Here is a 24,802-nt window from a genome sequence, read left to right as displayed (position 1 = left end):
CTGAGAGCAGCCCCGCGGAGCCGAGCTGAGAGCAGTCCCGCGCAGCCGAGCTGAGACCAGAAGAGTGTAGACGAGTTTGACCCAGCCCAGTGCAGAGCACAGCCAAACTTTGACCAGCACAGCTCATTCGGGCGGAGGTGGCAGCGGCTGCGGCGGCGACCGCCGCTCCGTGTCACCCGCTGCGGGACACACCGGCTGCTTTTACGGACGAAGGGCCAGAATCGGACACACCGAGGGAAGGCGCCCGCCCCGCACTTGGCCGCTTTCCGCGGGGAATCGCCCGGCACATCCGCCACACCGACACCGGCCGCCGCCGCTGCCGCACCATGGCGATCGCAAGGCAAGTGCTTTGTCTCTCTGCTTTCCTGTCGCTGCCGCTCGCTGGCTCCGAGCCCATCCGCTACTCCGTGGCCGAGGAGGCGGAGAGCGGCTCCCTGGTGGGCAAGCTGGCGGAGGACGCGGGGCTGACGCCGGCGCAGCTCTCAGCTCGCCGCGCCCGCCTGGTGTCGGAGGACGGCCGGCAGCATTTTCGCTTAGACGGCGGCTCCGGCCGCCTCGTGGTGTCGGGGAGGCTGGACCGGGAGGAGCTGTGCGGCCAGGCCGCCACCTGCATGCTCCCCTTCGAGCTACTGCTCGCCAACCCCTGCAGTTCTTTCGGGTCGAGGTGACTCTGGTGGAGCATCAATGATCACTCACCCATTTTCCCCGAGGAACGGGTCACTTTTAAATTGTGGAAAGGAGCGACGTGGGCTCTCATTTCCCGCTGGCAGTGGCTCAGGACCTAGATATTGGCAGCAACGCTGTACAAGCATACAGCATCCTCTCCTGAGAACGAGTATTTTAGTGTGGTCCTATGGGACTCGGATATAGGTAAGAAGTATCTTGAATTGGTCTTGGAGAAGGCACTAGACAGAGAGGAGCAGGCAGAGATGAGTTTCAGTCTCATTGCTGAAGATGGAGGCTCTCCTCCAAGAACTGGCACCACCCAAGTCCACATAGTAATTCTAGATGTGAATGACACTGCTCCTGTATTCACGGAGGAGGTGTATATTACAAGGGTTTTGGAGAAATTCCAGAAGGCTCTGTGGTTCTGACTGTTCTGGCAACTGATCGGGATGAAGGAGTAATGCGGACATTTCATATCAACTCAGCCAAGCAGTAGAACAGAGTGACTCAGCATTTTTCATTGATCCCATTACTGGAGAAATCAAACTCACCAAATCTCTAGACTTTGAGGCAGCAGAGTCTCATGAGCACAGTGTGAGGGCAACGGATGGTGGAGGGCTCTCAGCAATCTGCAAGGTGTTGGTGGAGGTGGTGGATGTGAATGACAATGCCCCCGAGCTGGTGGTGAGTTCCTTCAGCAGTCCCCTCCCGAGAACACAGCGCCTGGCACAGTGGTTGCCCTGTTTTCGGTCAGGGACCGGGATTCTGGTTGCAACGGGCAGATCTCGTGTGCCCTGGAGGATCAGCTCTTCTTCTCCCTGCGGCCAGCCTATAAGAATTACTATGAGCTGGTGACGGTGAGCGCGCTGGACCGCGAGGAGACGGCTCGGCACATCCTGAGCGTGACAGCAGCAGATGCGGGGTTGCCTCCTCTCACAAGCACGCAGACCTCACGGTGGACATCTCGGATGTCAATGACAACGCCCCCGTCTTCAACCAGACGTCCTACACCATGTATGTGCGCGAGAACAACGTGCCCAGGGTGTTTGTTGGAGCCGTCAGTGCTGCAGATGCTGACATGGGGCTCAATGCCAAGGTGACTATTCGCTGGCCCCAGCGCAAGCGGCAGAGCGGCCCTGGTGCTCCTGCATCTCTGTGAACTCTGAGAACGGACACGTCTTTGTGCTGCGGCCCCTGGACTACGAGCGCTTGAGGCAGACGGAGATGACGGTCAGTGCCTCCGACGCGGGCTCTCCTCCCCTCCGAGCCAACGTCACCGTGCGCCTGGTGGTGCTGGACGAGAATGACAACGCCCCGCTCGTGCTGTACCCAGGCCAGGACAGCAGCCCAGCGTCCGGCGAGCTGGTGCCCGTGTCGGCTGAGGCGGACTACCTCATCACCAAAGTGGTGGCCGTCGATGCCGACTCGGGCCAGAACTCCTGGCTCTCCTACCACCTGCTGAGGGCCACCGAGCCGGGGCTGTTCACGGTGGGTGTCCAAAGCGGGGAGGTGCGTCTGAGGAGGCCGGTGACAGACAGAGACAGCGTGAAACAGAAGCTCGTTGTCCTGGTCAGAGACAACGGCAAGCCCCGCTGTCAGCCACCGCAGCTCTGAGCGCACTCCTGCTCAAGGACTTCTCCGACGTGCGCCTCCCGCACAGCAGCCCGGCCACAGAGGATCAGGGCGACTCCCTGACAACCTATTTAATCGTCTCCTTGGTCTTTGTCTCCCTCCTCTTCCTCGTCTCCAGCGTGGCCTTTGTGGCTCGCAAGGTGTGCAAGAGAAAGGAGCTGGAGGCCGGCCATGTGCTTTACGGTGCCGACAACCTGCAGAGCGGCCTGGCCGATGCCGCCGCTGCAGGGACCCTGCCCCGCGCCTACTGCTACGAGATCAGCCACACTACGGGCTCGGCAACAGCGAGTTCAAATTCCTCAGGCCCATCCTCCCCAGCCTGCCACCACAGCACTGTGCCGCTGGCAAGGAGCCTGATGAGGGACAGGATTTCCCCTGTGTCCCTGTCAGCACCGAGGACATGGCTCCAGACAATGCTGGGACTCTGTCTGCAGGACAGCTCAATGCTCTTTCCTTTACCTAGCTGGGGTGTGCACAGCCAGAGGCTTCAATGGTCATGGGAGGAGGGGATTCAGGCTGCAGCATGTGGTAAAGGTTCCCCCAGAGACGATATGTTCCCAATTGGCATGCCAATTCCTGAATTGTACATCAGAGTAAATTTTGTCTTTCAATCCAAAACCCTAAATTCGATAGAAAAGGTTCTCAGAATCTCTACCTGCTATAATAGGATATTTCGGCTTTGTCATAGCCGTTTCTGATAGGCTTTCATAATGCACTTCCTGCTATGCTCATCTGTGTTTTCTGCCAGAGTAGACTTTGGAGCACTTATTCTTCATTCTATCTCAACGATTTGCTTGGCTCAAAACATCTCAAGATTTTGGATATTACACAAAGGCCTTTTTCCCAGCTCAGAAAAGTAAGGTAGTTCAAAATACTGTGTCATGATGTCTTGTCTGCACAAGGCATTTTCTTCCTGTGGTTCTGGATGTCTCTGTCACTGAGTTCAAATTCCTCAGGCCCATCCTCCCCAGCCTGCCACCACAGCACTGTGCCGCTGGCCAGGATTGTGATGAGGGACAGGATTTCCCGTGTGTCCCTGTCAGCACAGAGGACATGGCTCCAGACAATGCTGGGACTCTGTCTGCAGGACAGCTCAATGCTCTTTCCTTTACCTAGCTGGGGTGTGCACAGCCAGAGGCTTCAATGGTCATGGGAGGAGGAGATTCAAGTTGCAGCATATTGCTCTGGTTCCTCTAGAGCAAATCTTTATTTCAAATTGCTATAACCAACATCCACTGAATTCTATTCAGAAGAAATTCCTCCCAATCCAAAAGAATGATTGAAAATAAAGAATCCGAAATTCTCTCAATTATTTAGTAACTCTTTACAGCACTGTTACTGTAATTTCCAACAGAATTTAAGTATGTGGTTAGCCCTCACAACTATGCTCTTGTTTCTCTTGCTGTCTGACAAGACTGGTGATCTTTGTGTTTTGAGCTTTAGGACAATGTTGCTGTTGGCTCAACAAATCATATCCTCGCAGAAATGCAAAAAGGCTTTTTCCCAGCTCTGGGGAGCAAGGAAGTAATTTTTAATTAGTCACAATGTCATGTGAGCACTACTCCCTTTGTTCCCTGAGTTCTGGATGCCTCTGTCTGGGATGTGAGCTCTGTGTGCTTTGCTTTCTTGTCCCTGAGTTTCTCTGTGTAGACACTGAATATCCTCAGATTCTTCCATTGTGCTGCCTGGTGAAGCAGGGAGTTGCTCCCACCTGGCCTTTGCAACACCGGCAATGCCACCTCAGCAGGGAAGGAGGTGAATTGGACTTTTTTGGTGCAGCAGTGTCATCTTCCTTATCTAGCCCAGAGCAGAGCAGCAAAATGCACAACCAAATCTTCCTCTGGAATACGAGAAGGGTTTGGGTGTTGTGTCACCTCAGGATTGCCTTGGCAATACAGCAGCACAAACATTGGTCGGGTAGGCTGTAACTGAACAGAATTGTAGAAATGTGTTCATTGTCTTTGGGTGCACTGAAGGAAAACTTCACAAATATTAAAAGAGAATTCCTGGAAGGTAGAGTCAAGAAGAACTTTAACAAGTACAGTGAATTTGGTCTTTCAATTGTTGCTCCTTAAACGGAAGGCTCCTTGGTGGGACTCGAACATTGTGCCCTGCATGATTTTCTGGGTTTGTGTTGGAACATTTGCATTCCCATTTCTTCCCTCTTAAACATACTGAGGATTGTTCTGAGCCCGTTCCTCTAGAGATCCCATCTCTGAGAACTGGTTGTTTGAATGATGTCTGTGATGCATGAAATCCTCAGAAAACCTCCCTCCCACCGTCTTGTGCTGATGTTGTACAGGTTAACATTTTAAATTGGTAAAAGTCTGAGTTCAGAACCTGAAAATATGTGTTAGACTGAAGCAAAGAGTTCATGCGGAGTCCTTTTGTGAAGACAGAACTCTTTGTAGAGACAATCTTTCTGGGAAGCCTCCTTCAATGTTTGTCAACATTCTGTGAAGTTTTTCTCAATTTGTCCTTTAACAAAGGCACTGTTGGGTGGGCTCAGTTCCTGACCATGGAGATGCAGCCAATAGAGCGTTCATTGGCATGCCCATTCTGTTTACCACTGCCCTCTCCATGTCCGGTTTTTCCTGCCAGGCAATGCGGCTTGGTCATTCTGGGCTGAGCCTCTGCTTCCCACTGCCCTGGGAAAAGCTGCTCTTTCCTTGAACAAGCTGGGTGTGCACAGACAGATACTTCAATGGTCATTGCAGGAGGGGATCCCGGCTGCATCATGTGGTAATGGTTTCTCCAGGAGAAATATGTTCCAATTGGCATAGCTAATTTCCTGAAGATTCTACATCAGTGTCAAATTTTGTCTTGCACTCCAAAAGTAGAAATAAAAAGGAAAAGATTTACAGATTTCTCTCAGATACTAGCTTATTTCACCTCTGTCATCCCATTTCTAATAGGCTGTCATAATGCACTTCCAACTTTACTCTCCTGTCTGTTGCTGTCAAAGCAGGCTTTGGACTTCTTATTCTTTGTTCTACCTCTATGGCACAGTTGGGTAGACAAATCCGACACTTGCGGAAATTGCACAAAGCCCCTTTTCCCAGCTCAGAAAAGCAAGGTACTTCTGAGTACTGTGTCAGAATGTTCTGTTAGCACAAGGCATTTTCTTTCTGCATTTATGGATTTCTGTGTCACTGTCTGTGGGCTTTGTGTGTGACACTTTCTTCTCAGTCTGTCTGTCTGTGTGGCCATTGTGCATGTGCAGATGGTTCAGTAGTGCTGCCCAGTGAAACAGGGAATTTGCCCCATCCAGCTGTTGCAATCCTGGCAATTCCAGCTCTGCAGAGTAAAGGCTGTTTTGACTCTGTGACTACCAGGGTGTCATGTTCTTCAAGGAAGAGGGGAGCAGAAAAATTCATAACAAAATCTTCCCTTAGCCTATGTGTGAGTTAGTGTTCTGTCCCCCCTCAGGTTGTCTTGAAGATAAAGTAGCAGCAGGTGTGTTAGCGTATGCTGTAACTGCAGAGAATCCTTATCAGGTATTCATTGTGTTAGTGTGCATGAATAAGGCACATGTCTATCAAAGAAAATTTTTGGAAGTTTGGAACAGGAAGAACATTCCATCAGGACTTTGAGTTTTCTTTCCTAATTCTTTTGTCTGAAGTCAGTGACTTCTTGCGGGAACTTGAAAGCTTTCCCTACAGGATTATCTGAAATTGCATCAGAGCATGTGCATCCCCATTGTTGCCCTTTCTTTTTCTACCCTCTGAACTGTCCTGAACCTTGTTATGCCTGTTCCGCTAGAGAAGACTGCCAGCCCATCTATAATAACTCTTTGTTTCAATGATGTCTCTGATCAGTGGAATACTCCCAAAGATTCCCTTACACTCAGTTGTGCCGAAGATATACAGTTTAACATTGTGAACTGGTATGCCACAGTGTTTGTAAAATTGAAAAATAAATCGAATTGATATAAATGTAACATCCTGGCTATATTTGTGGAGACAGAATCCTTTGTAGAAACGTTCTTACCTGAAATGCTCCCTCAAGGCTTTCCGAATTCGGAGAGTTTTTTTCGCCCTGTGTCCGATGTCGGAAGCAGTGGATTGGTGGATGAAGTGCCTTTAGCTTAGAGACGCAGCCGGGAAAGTGTTCGTTATCTTGCCTGTGCTGTTATCACTGCCCCATCTGTGTGCGGTTTGTCCTGCCGTGCAATGCGACTGGGTCGTTGTCGGGCTGAACCTGCGCTTTCAGGTGCCCCAGGGAAAATCCGCGTTCCGCAGCCGCCCGCGGGTGTCCGGAAAGTTTTGGAATCGCGGGCCGGGGCGAGCGGCAGCGCGGGCTGCGGGCGGCGGCGGGTGCAGTCCCAGCGCGCACCGCTGGGTGGTGCCCTCGGCTAAGGCGGCGCCGAGCGGCTGCGGCAGCGGAGGCGGCGGAGCGCGGAGCAGCCCCGCCGAGCTGAGAGCAGCCCCGCGGAGCCGAGCTGAGAGCAGCCCCGCGGAGCCGAGCTGAGAGCAGCCCCGCGGAGCCGAGCTGAGAGCAGCCCCGCGCAGCCGACTTCCACCCAGGCTAGAGCAGCCGAGTTCGACCCAGCCCCGCGGGCCGAGCTTAGAGCAGAACAGTGGAGACCAGTTCGACCCAGCCCAGCACTGCCAAACATTGACCAGCACAGCTCATTCTGATGGAGGTTGCAGTGGCTACGGCTGTAAACGCTGCGGTGTGTCACCCACCGCCAGGGCACACCGGCTCCTTTTCGGACCAAGGGCCAGAATCGGACACACCGAGGGAAGGCGCCCGCCCCGCACTTGGCCGCTTTCCGCGGGGAATCGCCCGGCACATTCGCCACACCGACACCGGCCGCCGCCGCTGCCGCACCATGGCGATCGCAAGGCAAGTGCTTTGTCTCTCTGCTTTCCTGTCGCTGCCGCTCGCTGGCGCCGAGCCCATCCGCTACTCCGTGGCCGAGGAGGCGGAGAGCGGCTCCCTGGTGGGCAAGCTGGCGGAGGACGCGGGGCTGACGCCGGCGCAGCTCTCGGCTCGCCGCGCCCGCCTGGTGTCGGAGGACGGCCGGCAGCATTTTCGCTTAGACGGCGGCTCCGGCCGCCTCGTGGTGTCGGGGAGGCTGGACCGGGAGGAGCTGTGCGGCCAGGCCGCCACCTGCATGCTCCCCTTCGAGCTGCTGCTCGCCAACCCCCTGCAGTTCTTTCGGGTCGAGGTGACTCTGGTGGACATCAATGATCACTCACCCGTTTTCCCCGAGGAACGAGTGACTTTTAAAATTGTGGAAAGGAGCGACTTGGGCTCTCGTTTCCCACTGGCGGTGGCTCAGGACCTCGATATTGCCAGTAATGCCGTCCAGGCATACAGAATATCTCCTGAGAATGACTATTTTAGTGTCTCCTATGGAAGTCGGAGTAATGGTGACCAATATGTTGAACTTCTTTAGCTAAGGCATTAGACAGAGAGGAGCAGGCAGAGATGGGTTTCAATGTTATTGCTGAAGATGGGGGCTCTCCGCCCAGAAGTGGGACCATCGAGGTCTCAGTTTTCATTCTAGATGTAAATGACAATGCTCCCATTTTCACACAAGAACGTTATATAGGAAAGGTTCTGGAAAACACTCCAGAAGGCTCTGTGGTTCTGACTGTGTTGGCAACTGATCAGGATGCAGGAGTTAATGGGGAAATATCCTATGAACTCAGCCAAACACTTGGACAGAGTGACTCAGCATTTCTCATTGATCCCATCACTGGAGAAATTAAACTAACAAAACCTCTGGACTTTGAGGCAGCAGAGACTCATGAGCTTAGTGTGAGGGCCAGAGATGGAGGAGGGCTCTCAGCAATTTGCAAGGTGTTGGTGGAGGTGGTGGATGTGAATGACAATGCCCCTGAGCTGGTGGTGAGTTCCTTCAGCAGTCCCCTTCCTGAGAACACTGTGCCTGGCACAGTGGTTGCCCTGTTTTCGGTCAGGGACCGGGATTCTGGTGCCAACGGGCAGATCTCGTGTTCCCTGGAGGATCACCTCTTCTTCTCCCTGCGGCCAGCCTATAAGAATTACTATGAGCTGGTGACGGTGAGCGCGCTGGACCGCGAGGAGACGGCTCGGCACCTCCTGACCGTGACAGCAGCAGATGCGGGGTCGCCTCCTCTCACAAGCACGCAGACCTTCACGGTGGACATCTCGGATGTCAATGACAACGCCCCCGTCTTCAACCAGACGTCCTACACCATGTATGTGCGCGAGAACAACGTGCCCAGGGTGTTTGTTGGAGCCGTCAGTGCTGCAGATGCTGACATGGGGCTCAATGCCAAGGTGACCTATTCGCTGGCCCCAGCGCAAGCGGCAGAGCGGCCCTGGTGCTCCTGCATCTCGGTGAACTCTGAGAACGGACACGTCTTTGTGCTGCAGCCCCTGGACTACGAGCGCTTGAGGCAGACGGAGGTGACGGTCAGTGCCTCGGACGCGGGCTCTCCTCCCCTCCGAGCCAACGTCACCGTGCGCCTGGTGGTGCTGGACGAGAATGACAACGCCCCGCTCGTGCTGTACCCAGGCCAGGACAGCAGCCCAGCGTCCGGCGAGCTGGTGCCCGTGTCGGCTGAGGCGGGCTACCTCATCACCAAAGTGGTGGCCGTCGATGCCGACTCGGGCCAGAACTCCTGGCTCTCCTACCACCTGCTGAGGGCCACCGAGCCGGGGCTGTTCACGGTGGGTGTCCAAAGCGGGGAGGTGCGTCTGAGGAGGCCGGTGACAGACAGAGACAGCGTGAAGCAGAAGCTCGTTGTCCTGGTCAGAGACAACGGCAAGCCCCCGCTGTCAGCCACCGCAGCTCTGAGCGCACTCCTGCTCAAGGACTTCTCCGACGTGCGCCTCCCGCACAGCAGCCCGGCCACCGAGGATCAGGGTGACTCCCTGACAACCTATTTAATCGTCTCCTTGGTCTTTGTCTCCCTCCTCTTCCTCATCTCCAGCGCGGCCTTTGTGGCTCGCAAGGTGTGCAAGAGAAAGGAGCTGGAGGCCGGCCATGTGCTTTACGGTGCCGACAACCTGCAGAGCGGCCTGGCCGATGCCGCCGCTGCAGGGACCCTGCCCCGCGCCTACTGCTACGAGATCAGCCTCACTACGGGCTCGGGCAACAGCGAGTTCAAATTCCTCAGGCCCATCCTCCCCAGCCTGCCACCACAGCACTGTGCCACGGGCCAGGAGCCTGATGAGGGACAGGATTTCCCCTGTGTCCCTGTCAGCACAGAGGACATGGCTCCAGACAATGCTGGGACTCTGTCTGCAGGACAGTTCAATGCTCTTTCCTTTACCTAGCTGGGGTGTGCACAGCCAGAGGCTTCAATGTCCATGGGAGGGGGAGATTCAAGTTGCAGCATATTGCTCTGGTTCCTCTAGAGCAAATCTTTATTTTAAATTGCTATAACCAACTTCCAGCAAATTCTGTTCAGAAGAAATTCCTGCCACTACAAAAAGAATGATTGAAAATAAAAGAATCCGAAATTCTCTCTATTATTTAGTAACTGTTTAGTAACTGCCATTTCCAACAGACTTTAAGTATGTGGTTAGCCCTCACAACTATGCTCTTGTTTCTCTTGCTGTCTGACAAGACAGGTGACCTTTGTGTTTTGAGCTTTAGGACAATGTCACTGTTGGCCCAACAAATCATATCCTCACAGAAGTGCAGAAAGGCTTTTTTCCCAGCTCTGGGGAGCAAGGAAGTAATTTTGAATGAGTCACAATGTCATGTGAGCACTAGTTCCTTTCTTCCCTGAGTTCTGGATGTCTCTGTCTGAGATGTGAGCTCTGTGTGCTTTGCTTTCTTGTCCCTGAGTTTCTCTGTGTAGACACTGGATATCCGCAGATTCTTCCATTGTGCTGCCTGGTGAAGCAGGGAGTTGCTCCCACCTGTGCTTTGCAACACGGGCAATGCCACCTCAGCAGGGAAGGAGGTGAATTGGACTCTTTTGGAACAGCAGTCTCATCTTCCTTATCTAGCCCAGAGCAGAGCAGCAAAATGCACAACCAAATCTTCCTCTGGAATACAAGAAGGGTTTGGATGTTGTGTCACCTCAGGATTGCCTTGGCAATAGAGCAGCACAAACATTGGTCGGGTAGACTGTAACTGAACAGAATTGTAGAAATGTGTTCATTGTCTTTGGGTGCACGGAAGGAAAACCTCACACATGTTAAAAGTCAGTTAGTGGAAGGTAGAGTCAAGAAGAACTTTAACAAGAACACTGAATTTGGTCTTTCAATTGTTGGTCCTTAAACACAAGGCTCCTTGATGGGACTGGAAAATTGTGCCTACATGATTTTCTGTGTTTGTGTTGGAACATTTGCATTCCCATTTCTGCCTTTTAAACATACTGAGGATTGTTCTGAGCCCGTTCCTCTAGAGATCCCATCTATGAGAACTGGTTGTTTGAATGATGTCTGTGATGCATGAAATCCTCAGAAAACCTCCCTCACACCGTCTTGTGCTGATGTTGTACAGGTTAACGTTTTTAATTGGTAAAAGTCTGAGTTTAGACCCTGAAAATATGTGTTAGACTGAAAGAAAGAAAACACGCAGAGTCCTTTAGTGAAGACAGAACTCCTTGTAGAGATGATCTTTCTGGGAAGGCTCCTTCAATGTTTGTCAATATTCTGTGAAGTTTTTCTCAATTTGTCTTTTAACAAAGGTACTGTTGAGTGGGCTCAGTTCCTGACCATGGAGATGCAGCTGATAGAGCGTTCATTGGCATGCCCATTCTGTTTACCACTGCCCTCTCCATGTCCGGTTTTTCCTGCCAGGCAATGCGGCTTGGTCGTTCTAGGATGAGCCTCTGCTTCCCACTGCCCTGGCAAAAACCGCTCTTTCCTTGAGCTAGCTGTGGTGAGCACAGACAGAGGCTTCAATGCCCATGGCTGGAGGGGATTGAGGCTGCAGCATGTGGTGATGGTTCCTCCACAGGAAATATGTTCTCAGTTGGCATAACCAAATTCCTGAAAATTCTCCATCAGTGTCAAATTTTATCTTGCACTCCAAAAGCACAAATAAAGACGAAAACATACTCAGATTCTTTTCCTTAGATAATAGCGTATTTCAACGCTGTCAAAAACATTTCAGGTAGGCTGTCATAATGCACTTCCAGCTCTGCTCTCGTGTCTCTTGCTGTCAAAGCAGATTTTGGGCTTCTTATTCTCTGTTCTAGCTCCATGGCACAGTTGGGTAGACAAATCCCACACTTGCTGAAATTGCAGTAAGCTTCTCTTCCCAGTTCAGAAAACCAAGGTACTTCTGAGTACTGTGTCACAATGTTCTGTTTATAAAGGCTTTTCCTTTTAGCGGTTGTGGAGGTGTCTGTCTCTGTCTGTGGGCTTTGTGTGTGACACTTTCTTCTCAGTCTGTCTGTCTGTGTGGCCATTCTGCATGTGCAGATGGTTCAGTAGTGCTGCCCAGTGAAACAGGGAATTTGTCCCATCCAGCCATTGCAATGCTGGCAATTCCAGCTCTGCAGAGTAAAAGGCTCTTTTGACCCTACGTGTAGAGGGAAGTCATTATCTTCAGGGTAGAGAGGAGGAGAAAAATACATAACAAAATCTTCCCTTGGCCTATGTGTGGCTTTAGTGTTCTGTCCAACTCTGAGCGTCCAGAAGATAAAGTAGCAGCAGATGTGTTAGGGTATGCTGCAACTCTAGAGAATCTTTATAACATATTCCTTGTGTTTGTGTGCATGAATAAGGCACATGTTCATCAAGGAAAATTTTTTGAACTTCAAATCAAGAAGAACATTCCATCAGGACTTTGAGGTTTTTTTCCTAATTCTTCTCTTTGAATTCAGTGGCTTCTTGTGGGAACTTGAAAGCTTTCCCTACAGGATTATCTCAAATTGAATCAGGGCATCTGCATCCCCATGGTTGCCCTTTCTTTTTCTACCCTCTGAACTGTCATGAACCTTGTTATGCCTATTCCGCTACAGAAAGACTGCCACCCCATCTATAATAACTCTTTGTTTCAATGATGTCTCTGGTCAGTGGAATACTCCCAAAGATTCCCTCACACTCTCTCGTGCTGAAGTTATACAGTTTAACATTGTGAACTGCTATGCCACAGTGTTTGTAAAATTGAAAAATATGTCGAATTGAAATAAAGGTAAGGCCCTGACTACATTTGTGGAGATAGAATCCTTTGTAGAAACGTTCTTACCTGAAATGCTCCTTCAAGGCTTTCCGAATTCGGAGAGTTTTTTTCCTCCCGGTGTCCGATGTCTGAAGCACTGGATTGGTGGGTGAAGTGCCTTAGTTGACAGACGGAGCCGAGAGAGAGTTCGTTATCTTGCCTGTGCTGTTATCACTGCCCCATCTGTGTGCGGTTTGTCCTGCCGTGCAATGCGAGTGGCTCGTTGTCGGACTGAACCTTCGCTTTCAGGTGCCCCGGGAAAATCCGCGTTCCGCCGCTGCCCGCGGGTGTCCGGAAAGTTTTGGAATCGCGGGCCGGGGCGAGCGGCAGCGCGGGCTGCGGGCGGCGGCGGGTGCAGTCCCAGCGCGCACCGCTGGGTGGTGCCCTCGGCTAAGGCGGCGCCGAGCGGCTGCGGCAGCGGAGGCGGCCGAGCCCGGAGCAGCCCCGCCGAGCTGAGAGCAGCCCCGCGGAGCCGAGCTGAGAGCAGCCCCGCGGAGCCGAGCTGAGAGCAGCCCCGCGGAGCCGAGCTGAGAGCAGCCCCGCGGAGCCGAGCTGAGAGCGGCAACGCGGAGCCGAGCTGAGAGCAGCCCCGCGGAGCCGAGCTGAGAGCGGAGCAGTGCAGACGAGCTCGACCCGACCCAGCACAGCTAAACATTGACCAGCGCAGCTCATTCTGACGGAGGTCGCAGCGGCTACGACTGCGACCGCTGCTCCGTGTCACCAGCCGCCGGGACACACGGCCTCCTTTTCGGACTAAGGGCCAGAGACGGACACACCGAGGGAAGGCGCCCGCCCCGCACTTGGCCGCTTTCCGCGGGGAATCGCCCGGCACATCCGCCACACCGACACCGGCCGCCGCCGCTGCCGCACCATGGCGTTCGCAAGGCAAGTGCTTTGTCTCTCTGCTTTCCTGTCGCTGCCGCTCGCTGGCTCCGAGCCCATCCGCTACTCCGTGGCCGAGGAGGCGGAGAGCGGCTCCCTGGTGGGCAAGCTGGCGGAGGACGCGGGGCTGACGCCGGCGCAGCTCTCGGCTCGCCGCGCCCGCCTGGTGTCGGAGGACGGCCGGCAGCATTTTCGCTTAGACGGCGGCTCCGGCCGCCTCGTGGTGTCGGGGAGGCTGGACCGGGAGGAGCTGTGCGGCCAGGCCGCCACCTGCATGCTCCCCTTCGAGCTGCTGCTCACCAACCCGCTGCAGTTCTTTCGGGTCGAGGTGACCCTGGTGGACATCAATGACCACTCACCCATTTTCCCCGAGGAACGAGTAAGTTTTAACATTGTGGAAAGGAGCGACGTGGGCTCTCGTTTCCCGCTGGCGGTGGCTCAGGACCTCGATATTGGCAGTAATGCTGTCCAGGCATACAGAATCTCTCCTGAGAATAAGTATTTTAGTGTCTCCTATGGAAGTCGGGATAATGGTGACCAATATGTTGAACTTCTTTTAGAGAAGCCATTAGACAGAGAGGAGCAGGCAGAGATGGGTTTCAGTGTTATTGCTGAAGATGGGGGCTCTCCTCCCAGAAGTGGGACCATCGAGGTCTCAGTTTTCATTCTAGATGTAAATGACAATGCTCCCATCTTCACACAAGAACGTTATATAGGAAAGGTTCTGGAAAACATTCCAGAAGGCTCTGTGGTTCTGACAGTTCTGGCAACTGATCAGGATGCAGGAGTAAACGGGGACATTTCCTATCAACTCAGCCAAACACTTGGACAGAGTGACTCAGCATTTCTCATTGATCCCATCACTGGAGAAATTAAACTAACAAAACCTCTGGACTTTGAGGCAGCAGAGACTCATGAGCTTAGTGTGAGGGCCAGAGATGGAGGAGGGCTCTCAGCAATTTGCAAGGTGTTGGTGGAGGTGGTGGATGTGAATGACAATGCCCCTGAGCTGGTGGTGAGTTCCTTCAGCAGTCCCCTTCCTGAGAACACTGTGCCTGGCACAGTGGTTGCCCTGTTTTCGGTCAGGGACCGGGATTCTGGTGCCAACGGGCAGATCTCGTGTTCCCTGGAGGATCACCTCTTCTTCTCCCTGCGGCCAGCCTATAAGAATTACTATGAGCTGGTGACGGTGAGCGCGCTGGACCGCGAGGAGACGGCTCGGCACCTCCTGACCGTGACAGCAGCAGATGCGGGGTCGCCTCCTCTCACAAGCACGCAGACCTTCACGGTGGACATCTCGGATGTCAATGACAACGCCCCCGTCTTCAACCAGACGTCCTACACCATGTATGTGCGCGAGAACAACGTGCCCAGGGTGTTTGTTGGAGCCGTCAGTGCTGCAGATGCTGACATGGGGCTCAATGCCAAGGTGACCTATTCGCTGGCCCCAGCGCAAGCGGCAGAGCGGCCCTGGTGCTCCTGCATCTCGGTGAACTCTGAGAACGGACACGTCTTTGTGCTGCAGCCCCTGGACTACGAGCGCTTGAGGCAGACGGAGGTGACGGTCAGTGCCTCGGACGCGGGCTCTCCTCCCCTCCGAGCCAACGTCACCGTGCGCCTGGTGGTGCTGGACGAGAATGACAACGCCCCGCTCGTGCTGTACCCAGGCCAGGACAGCAGCCCAGCGTCCGGCGAGCTGGTGCCCGTGTCGGCTGAGGCGGGCTACCTCATCACCAAAGTGGTGGCCGTCGATGCCGACTCGGGCCAGAACTCCTGGCTCTCCTACCACCTGCTGAGGGCCACCGAGCCGGGGCTGTTCACGGTGGGTGTCCAAAGCGGGGAGGTGCGTCTGAGGAGGCCGGTGACAGACAGAGACAGCGTGAAGCAGAAGCTCGTTGTCCTGGTCAGAGACAACGGCAAGCCCCCGCTGTCAGCCACCGCAGCTCTGAGCGCACTCCTGCTCAAGGACTTCTCCGACGTGCGCCTCCCGCACAGCAGCCCGGCCACCGAGGATCAGGGTGACTCCCTGACAACCTATTTAATCGTCTCCTTGGTCTTTGTCTCCCTCCTCTTCCTCATCTCCAGCGCGGCCTTTGTGGCTCGCAAGGTGTGCAAGAGAAAGGAGCTGGAGGCCGGCCATGTGCTTTACGGTGCCGACAACCTGCAGAGCGGCCTGGCCGATGCCGCCGCTGCAGGGACCCTGCCCCGCGCCTACTGCTACGAGATCAGCCTCACTACGGGCTCGGGCAACAGCGAGTTCAAATTCCTCAGGCCCATCCTCCCCAGCCTGCCACCACAGCACTGTGCCACGGGCCAGGAGCCTGATGAGGGACAGGATTTCCCCTGTGTCCCTGTCAGCACAGAGGACATGGCTCCAGACAATGCTGGGACTCTGTCTGCAGGACAGTTCAATGCTCTTTCCTTTACCTAGCTGGGGTGTGCACAGCCAGAGGCTTCAATGTCCATGGGAGGGGGAGATTCAAGTTGCAGCATATTGCTCTGGTTCCTCTAGAGCAAATCTTTATTTTAAATTGCTATAACCAACTTCCAGCAAATTCTGTTCAGAAGAAATTCCTGCCACTACAAAAAGAATGATTGAAAATAAAAGAATCCGAAATTCTCTCTATTATTTAGTAACTGTTTAGTAACTGCCATTTCCAACAGACTTTAAGTATGTGGTTAGCCCTCACAACTATGCTCTTGTTTCTCTTGCTGTCTGACAAGACAGGTGACCTTTGTGTTTTGAGCTTTAGGACAATGTCACTGTTGGCCCAACAAATCATATCCTCACAGAAGTGCAGAAAGGCTTTTTTCCCAGCTCTGGGGAGCAAGGAAGTAATTTTGAATGAGTCACAATGTCATGTGAGCACTAGTTCCTTTCTTCCCTGAGTTCTGGATGTCTCTGTCTGAGATGTGAGCTCTGTGTGCTTTGCTTTCTTGTCCCTGAGTTTCTCTGTGTAGACACTGGATATCCGCAGATTCTTCCATTGTGCTGCCTGGTGAAGCAGGGAGTTGCTCCCACCTGTGCTTTGCAACACGGGCAATGCCACCTCAGCAGGGAAGGAGGTGAATTGGACTCTTTTGGAACAGCAGTCTCATCTTCCTTATCTAGCCCAGAGCAGAGCAGCAAAATGCACAACCAAATCTTCCTCTGGAATACAAGAAGGGTTTGGATGTTGTGTCACCTCAGGATTGCCTTGGCAATAGAGCAGCACAAACATTGGTCGGGTAGACTGTAACTGAACAGAATTGTAGAAATGTGTTCATTGTCTTTGGGTGCACGGAAGGAAAACCTCACACATGTTAAAAGTCAGTTAGTGGAAGGTAGAGTCAAGAAGAACTTTAACAAGAACACTGAATTTGGTCTTTCAATTGTTGGTCCTTAAACACAAGGCTCCTTGATGGGACTGGAAAATTGTGCCTACATGATTTTCTGTGTTTGTGTTGGAACATTTGCATTCCCATTTCTGCCTTTTAAACATACTGAGGATTGTTCTGAGCCCGTTCCTCTAGAGATCCCATCTATGAGAACTGGTTGTTTGAATGATGTCTGTGATGCATGAAATCCTCAGAAAACCTCCCTCACACCGTCTTGTGCTGATGTTGTACAGGTTAACGTTTTTAATTGGTAAAAGTCTGAGTTTAGACCCTGAAAATATGTGTTAGACTGAAAGAAAGAAAACACGCAGAGTCCTTTAGTGAAGACAGAACTCCTTGTAGAGATGATCTTTCTGGGAAGCCTCCTTCAATGTTTGTCAATATTCTGTGAAGTTTTTCTCAATTTGTCTTTTAACAAAGGTACTGTTGAGTGGGCTCAGTTCCTGACCATGGAGATGCAGCTGATAGAGCGTTCATTGGCATGCCCATTCTGTTTACCACTGCCCTCTCCATGTCCGGTTTTTCCTGCCAGGCAATGCGGCTTGGTCGTTCTAGGATGAGCCTCTGCTTCCCACTGCCCTGGCAAAAACCGCTCTTTCCTTGAGCTAGCTGTGGTGAGCACAGACAGAGGCTTCAATGCCCATGGCTGGAGGGGATTGAGGCTGCAGCATGTGGTGATGGTTCCTCCACAGGAAATATGTTCTCAGTTGGCATAACCAAATTCCTGAAAATTCTCCATCAGTGTCAAATTTTATCTTGCACTCCAAAAGCACAAATAAAGACGAAAACATACTCAGATTCTTTTCCTTAGATAATAGCGTATTTCAACGCTGTCAAAAACATTTCAGGTAGGCTGTCATAATGCACTTCCAGCTCTGCTCTCGTGTCTCTTGCTGTCAAAGCAGATTTTGGGCTTCTTATTCTCTGTTCTAGCTCCATGGCACAGTTGGGTAGACAAATCCCACACTTGCTGAAATTGCAGTAAGCTTCTCTTCCCAGTTCAGAAAACCAAGGTACTTCTGAGTACTGTGTCACAATGTTCTGTTTATAAAGGCTTTTCCTTTTAGCGGTTGTGGAGGTGTCTGTCTCTGTCTGTGGGCTTTGTGTGTGACACTTTCTTCTCAGTCTGTCTGTCTGTGTGGCCATTCTGCATGTGCAGATGGTTCAGTAGTGCTGCCCAGTGAAACAGGGAATTTGTCCCATCCAGCCATTGCAATGCTGGCAATTCCAGCTCTGCAGAGTAAAAGGCTCTTTTGACCCTACGTGTAGAGGGAAGTCATTATCTTCAGGGTAGAGAGGAGGAGAAAAATACATAACAAAATCTTCCCTTGGCCTATGTGTGGCTTTAGTGTTCTGTCCAACTCTGAGCGTCCAGAAGATAAAGTAGCAGCAGATGTGTTAGGGTATGCTGCAACTCTAGAGAATCTTTATAACATATTCCTTGTGTTTGTGTGCATGAATAAGGCACATGTTCATCAAGGAAAATTTTTTGAACTTCAAATCAAGAAGAACATTCCATCAGGACTTTGAGGTTTTTTTCCTAATTCTTCTCTTTGAATTCAGTGGCTTCTTGTGGGAACTTGAAAGCTTTCCCTACAGGATTATCTCAAATTGAATCAGGGCATCTGCATCCCCATGGTTGCCCTTTCTTTTTCTACCCTCTGAACTGTCATGAACCTTGTTATGCCTATTCCGCTACAGAAAGACTGCCACCCCATCTATAATAACTCTTTGTTTCAATGATGTCTCTGGTCAGTGGAATACTCCCAAAGATTCCCTCACACTCTCTCGTGCTGAAGTTATACAGTTTAACATTGTGAACTGCTATGCCACAGTGTTTGTAAAATTGAAAAATATGTCGAATTGAAATAAAGGTAAGGCCCTGACTACATTTGTGGAGATAGAATCCTTTGTAGAAACGTTCTTACCTGAAATGCTCCTTCAAGGCTTTCCGAATTCGGAGAGTTTTTTTCCTCCCGGTGTCCGATGTCTGAAGCACTGGATTGGTGGGTGAAGTGCCTTAGTTGACAGACGGAGCCGAGAGAGAGTTCGTTATCTTGCCTGTGCTGTTATCACTGCCCCATCTGTGTGCGGTTTGTCCTGCCGTGCAATGCGAGTGGCTCGTTGTCGGACTGAACCTTCGCTTTCAGGTGCCCCGGGAAAATCCGCGTTCCGCCGCTGCCCGCGGGTGTCCGGAAAGTTTTGGAATCGCGGGCCGGGGCGAGCGGCAGCGCGGGCTGCGGGCGGCGGCGGGTGCAGTCCCAGCGCGCACCGCTGGGTGGTGCCCTCGGCTAAGGCGGCGCCGAGCGGCTGCGGCAGCGGAGGCGGCGGAGCGCGGAGCAGCCCCGCCGAGCTGAGAGCAGCCCCGCGGAGCCGAGCTGAGAGCAGCCCCGCGGAGCCGAGCTGAGAGCAGCCCCGCGGAGCCGAGCTGAGAGCAGCCCCGCGGAGCCGAGCTGAGAGCAGCCCCGCGGAGCCGAGCTGAGAGCGGCCCCGCGGAGCCGAGCTGAGAGCAGCCCCGCGGAGCCGAGCTGAGAGCGGAGCAGTGCAGACGAGCTCGACCCGACCCAGCACAGCTAAACATTGACCAGCGCAGCTCATTCTGACGGAGGTCGCAGCGGCTCCGTGTCACCAGCCGCCGGGACACACCGGCTCCTTGTCGGACCAAGGGCCAGAATCGGAGACACCGAGGGAAGGCGCCCGCCCCGCACTTGGCCGCTTTCCGCGGGGAATCGCCCGGCACATCCGCCACACCGACACCGGCCGCCGCCGCTGCCGCACCATGGCGATCGCAAGGCAAGTGCTTTGTCTCTCTGCTTTCCTGTCGCTGCCGCTCGCTGGCTCCGAGCCCATCCGCTACTCCGTGGCCGAGGAGGCGGAGAGCGGCTCCCTGGTGGGCAAGCTGGCGGAGGACGCGGGGCTGACGCCGGCGCAGCTCTCGGCTCGCCGCGCCCGCCTGGTGTCGGAGGACGGCCGGCAGCATTTTCGCTTAGACGGCGGCTCCGGCCGCCTCGTGGTATCGGGGAGGCTGGACCGGGAGGAGCTGTGCGGCCAGGCCGCCACCTGCATGCTCCCCTTCGAGCTGCTGCTCGCCAACCCGCTGCAGTTCTTTCGGGTCGAGGTGACCCTGGTGGACATCAATGACCACTCACCCGTGTTCCCCGAGGAAGAAGTCACTTTTGACATCCCCGAAACGAGCGACCTGGGCTCTCGTTTTCCGCTAGAGGTGGCTCGGGACCTCGATATTGGCAGCAACATCATCCAGGTGTATAGCATCTTTCCTGAGAATGAGTACTTTAGTGTCTCCTATGGGACTCAGATTACAGGTAAGAAGTATCTTGAATTGGTCTTGGAAAAGGCGCTAGACAGAGAGGAGCAGGCAGAGATGAGTTTCAGTCTCATTGCGGAAGATGGGGGATCTCCTCCAAGGACTGGCACCACCCAAGTCCACATTGTAATTCTAGATGTCAATGACAATGCTCCTGTATTCACAGAGGAGGTGTACGTTTCAAAGGTTTTGGAGAACATGCCAGAAGGCTCTGTGGTTCTGACTGTTCTGGCAACCGATCAGGATGCAGGAGTTAATGGGGATATTACCTACCAACTCAGCCAAGCAGTAGAACAGAGTGACTCAGCATTTGTGATTGATCCCATTACTGGAGAAATTAAACTCACAAAACCTCTGGACTTTGAGGCAGCAGAGACTCATGAGCTCAGTGTGAGGGCCAGAGATGGAGGGGGTCTCTCAGCAATCTGCAAGGTGTTGGTGGAGGTGGTGGATGTGAATGACAATGCCCCTGAGCTGGTGGTGAGTTCCTTCAGCAGTCCCCTCCCAGAGAACACAGCGCCTGGCACAGTGGTTGCCCTGTTTTCGGTCAGGGACCGGGATTCTGGTGCCAACGGGCAGATCTCGTGTTCCCTGGAGGATCAGCTCTTCTTCTCCCTGCGGCCAGCCTATAAGAATTACTATGAGCTGGTGACGGTGAGCGCGCTGGACCGCGAGGAGACGGCTCGGCACATCCTGAGCGTGACAGCAGCAGATGCGGGGTCGCCTCCTCTCACAAGCACGCAGACCTTCACGGTGGACATCTCGGATGTCAATGACAACGCCCCCGTCTTCAACCAGACGTCCTACACCATGTATGTGCGCGAGAACAACGTGCCCAGGGTGTTTGTTGGAGCCGTCAGTGCTGCAGATGCTGACGTGGGGCTCAATGCCAAGGTGACCTATTCGCTGTCCCCAGTGCAAGCGGCAGAGCGGCCCTGGTGCTCCTGCATCTCGGTGAACTCTGAGAACGGACACGTCTTTGTGCTGCGGCCCCTGGACTACGAGCGCTTGAGGCAGACGGAGGTGACGGTCAGTGCCTCGGACGCGGGCTCTCCTCCCCTCCGAGCCAACGTCACCGTGCGCCTGGTGGTGCTGGACGAGAATGACAACGCTCCGCTCGTGCTGTACCCAGGCCAGGACAGCAGCCCAGCGTCCGGCGAGCTGGTGCCCGTGTCGGCTGAGGCGGGCTACCTCATCACCAAAGTGGTGGCCGTCGATGCCGACTCGGGCCAGAACTCCTGGCTCTCCTACCACCTGCTGAGGGCCACCGAGCCGGGGCTGTTCACGGTGGGTGTCCAAAGCGGGGAGGTGCGTCTGAGGAGGCCGGTGACAGACAGAGACGCTGTGAAGCAGAAGCTTGTTGTCCTGGTCAGAGACAACGGCAAGCCCCCGCTGTCAGCCACCGCAGCTCTGAGCGCACTCCTGCTCAAGGACTTCTCCGACGTGCGCCTCCCGCACAGCAGCCCGACCACCGAGGATCAGGGCGACTCCCTGACAACCTATTTAATTGTCTCCTTGGTCTTTGTCTCCCTCCTCTTCCTCATCTCCAGCGCGGCCTTTGTTGCTCGCAAGGTGTGCAAGAGAAAGGAGCTGGAGGCCGGCCATGTGCTTTACGGTGCTGACAACCTGCAGAGCGGCCTGGCCGATGCCGCCGCTGCAGGGACCCTGCCCCGCGCCTACTGCTACGAGATCAGCCTCACTACGGGCTCGGGCAACAGCGAGTTCAGATTCCTCAGGCCCATCCTCCCCAGCCTGCCACCACAGCACTGTGCCACGGGCCAGGAGCCTGATGAGGGACAGGATTTCCCCTGTGTCCCTGTCAGCACAGAGGACATGGCTCCAGACAGTGCTGGGACTCTGTCTGCAGCAGAGTTCAATGCTCTTTCCTTTACCTAGCTGGGGTGTGCACAGCCAGCAGCTTCAGTGGTCATGGGAGGAGGGGATTCAGTCTGCTGCATGTGCCAGTTGTTCCTCCAGAAGATATCTGTCTTTCCAATTGCTGTAACCAATTTCATGTAAATTTTTCGGCCAGTCCATAAACAGAAACAAGGAAAGAAATCATACTTATGTTCCCTCATTGAGGCCGTAGTATGTTTCAGCTCTTTTATGGTCATTTCTGATTGGGCTTAAGAAGGAGGCTAGCATTACAGCTATGCTCTTGTCTCTCTTGCTGTCCAACAAGATAGTGGTGCTTTTCTTTTGTTCTGTCAGACAATGGCACAGTTTGGCAGACACATCTCCTTCATAAAATATACAAAACCCCTTTCCCAGCTCAGGGAGCAAAGATATTAAGAATACTGTGTCCCAATGTTGTGTGAGGACTGAGCTCATTCTTCCTTGGGTTCTGGATGCCTCTGTCTGAGATGTGTGGGCTCTGTGTGCTTTGGTTCCCTGCCAGTCAATATAGCCACTGTGTGTCTGCATATGATTCACTAGTGCTGGCCAGTGAATGGTGGAGTTGCTCCTATCAAACCTCTGCAATGCAGGCAACTGCAGTTCAGCTGGCAAGAAGAGTGTTCTGACCCTCCTAGTACAGTGGTTTCATCCTCTTCAGAGTGGAGAAGAGCAATAAAATGTACAACAATATATTCTTTTTTCCCAATAAAGCAGTGTTCAGCATTTTGCCTCATTGAAATACAGAAATGTAACAGCACGGGTGGTGTTTTGTCTACTATAATTGTACTAAGTTCTGAAAACTCATTCATTTTATTTGGTTACATTTCATGAAAAGTTCTTAAGTCCTTCAGAGAGCATTTTCTGAATGGTAGGAATCAACATGAAATGGTAAAAAGAAGTTTGATGTTGGTCTTGTTATTGCTTCTACATACAGTGGTTTCTTGCCAGGAGTAGAAAGCTGTCCCCACATGATTTTCTCCATCTGTGTTACAGCATTTGCATTCCCATTTTTACCCTTTCTCCTGCTACTCTCTAAACTGAATTTGAACATTGTCTTTCCTTTTCTGCTGGAGGACTGCCACCCCACATATGATAACTGATTATTTGAATGATGTCTGTGATGCACGGAATATTCAGAAAGCCTCACAGTGTGTTTTGTTGAAGTTATAAAGTTTAACATCGTAACAGTTTACGTGTAAAACTAAAATAAAGAAAACACCTGAAGGCCCTGTGTGGAGATAGTGTTTGTATTTTCCTTTGGCAAAGGTAGTGGGTGAGTGGGCTCATTTCTCCAGTTTAAAGATGCAGCTGAAGCAGCATTCAGGAAAATTGGGAGGACAATGGAATAATTGCTTTCAGGCCACTATGGTTCTTTAGAGCACTGACCTTTTGGCTGGGATGGAGCACAGGAATAGGCAGATCAGGGGAAACTGGGCCCTGCCTCAAGAGAGGCCCTAGGTGTGCTCTGTCTCTGTAAAGCTGTGATGTAGGGGAGTGGCCTTCTCAAATCTTCTGACAGCTACATCTGCAGATGGCAATTAGGGGGTGTTTGTAACACTTCAGGTACATGAATTTTGGAAAAGAAAGGCACAAAACGACGACGTATTTCCCTTGGGAAGTATTCTTTTGGGAGTGCCTGGAGCTGGGAATTTGGAGAGTAAAAGCTGCTACCAGGGAGAAGCTTTGGCATCATGAAATGCAGAGGACTACAGCAGGACTAGTTCCACAAGGCCCAGATGAAAAGGTAAGTCCGGGGGAGGGAATACGTAATGATGCTGACCAGAAGACTGACAAACATCAAGGATGAAGTGTTTCATAATCCAGTTAATCTGGGAAGGTACAGGCCTCTGCTGTGCTGTGTTTTGCTCCTCAAATGCATTGGTGGAGGGCTGGATTCATCTCCTTTTCACCAAGGAACCTGCAGGCAGATTCCCCCTTTCCACTGGGAGAAAGCTACCTGTGAACAAGAAGTCTGCATGCAAACTTCTTTTACTGGAACTCTAATACAAATTGTTAATAAAACTGATTTACTCTATGGAAGTCCTGTAATATCTTGGCTGTGTGGAACAGGGGCACTGTCCCTTTCCTAGGACCAGGATCTGCTCAGCATTCTGTGTGTGGCTGAATTCCTGTGTGAAGTTACTTACAGTAAATATTCTCCACATTTAAAGAGATGTAGGACTACCTCCTTTGTAGGACTACCTGTGCTAGTCTCTTCCACTACTGTATGTTATAAAAGAGAGTTGGTGTGTCTCTCTTATTGAGATCGTTATGAACCATCACCTTCCCTTGTTAAGCTTCTGGGGTTTGGGCCAGTCCAGTTTGAGGCTTCAAGTGTCTGAGGCAGTTCATAAACAGATGGCTTATGGCTTTTACCCTGTGAGATCAGGAGGCAGTGTCCTGTCTTAAAAGGTCTGAACACACTGCTGAATTCTCCCAAGAAGCTCGCTGGAGGTGCCCTTTAGGAAGGATTAAGACCTTAGTCCAGCCTTCCTTACTGGAAGAAATATTTTTCTGGACTTGTTCGTCATGAACACAGATAAGCTAATCAGAGAAATCAAGACTGGAAGCAGCTTGGGCTGCCATAATCATTCATTGGTCAAGTTCATAGTCCTGAGGGATATGGATCTGGCAAAAGGGAAAGTTAGAACCATGAATTTTAGGAAAGCAAACTTCCAGCTCTTAAAGGATTTAATCAGTGGGGCCCCTCACAGGAAAGTGCACTGGAGGACAAGGGAGCAGAACTCGGCAGACCTTTAGGGATGTTTTCCATACAGTGCATGATCTCTTGACCCCATGTGTAGGAAATCAGGATAAGAAGGGGAAAAAACAGCATGGCTGAGGGAAGACTTGCTGCTCAAACTAAGGGGTGAGAAATAAATGTGTAGCTGTGGGATTAT

The 24,802-nt window shown here is 52.5% G+C and overlaps 2 protein-coding genes and 2 pseudogenes across 2 annotated transcripts; all 4 read left to right on the top strand.

Annotated features, from left to right (window-relative positions):
• The first annotated feature begins 326 nt into the window (after positions 1-326).
• Positions 327-2,761, top strand: LOC136367729 (protocadherin beta-15-like; annotated as a pseudogene).
• A 4,371-nt stretch (positions 2,762-7,132) lies between these two features.
• LOC136367728 (protocadherin beta-15-like) lies at positions 7,133-9,607 on the top strand (annotated as a pseudogene).
• A 3,685-nt stretch (positions 9,608-13,292) lies between these two features.
• On the top strand, positions 13,293-15,768 carry LOC136367727 (protocadherin beta-15-like). The gene has a single exon (XM_066329531.1). It carries the CDS (start codon positions 13,293-13,295, stop codon positions 15,732-15,734), a length of 2,442 nt encoding a protein of 813 aa, XP_066185628.1. The 3' UTR covers positions 15,735-15,768.
• Positions 15,769-19,460: 3,692 nt separating this feature from the next.
• Positions 19,461-21,902, top strand: LOC136367726 (protocadherin beta-15-like). The gene has a single exon (XM_066329530.1). The coding sequence runs from the start codon at positions 19,461-19,463 to the stop codon at positions 21,900-21,902; it is 2,442 nt and encodes an 813-aa protein (XP_066185627.1).
• Positions 21,903-24,802: the final 2,900 nt, after the last annotated feature.

Source organism: Sylvia atricapilla, chromosome 14, assembly GCF_009819655.1.
Source record: "Sylvia atricapilla isolate bSylAtr1 chromosome 14, bSylAtr1.pri, whole genome shotgun sequence".
NCBI lineage: Eukaryota > Metazoa > Chordata > Aves > Passeriformes > Sylviidae > Sylvia > Sylvia atricapilla.
Note: the sequence above shows the minus strand (reverse complement) of the source record. Positions and strands in the feature narration are given on the sequence as shown.

What these genes read in the sequence shown, in the direction of transcription:
- LOC136367727 (XM_066329531.1), top strand. Translation starts at nt 13,293, where the DNA reads ATGGCGTTCGCAAGGCAAGTGCTTTGTCTCTCTGCTTTCCTGTCGCTG.
- LOC136367726 (XM_066329530.1), top strand. Translation starts at nt 19,461, where the DNA reads ATGGCGATCGCAAGGCAAGTGCTTTGTCTCTCTGCTTTCCTGTCGCTG.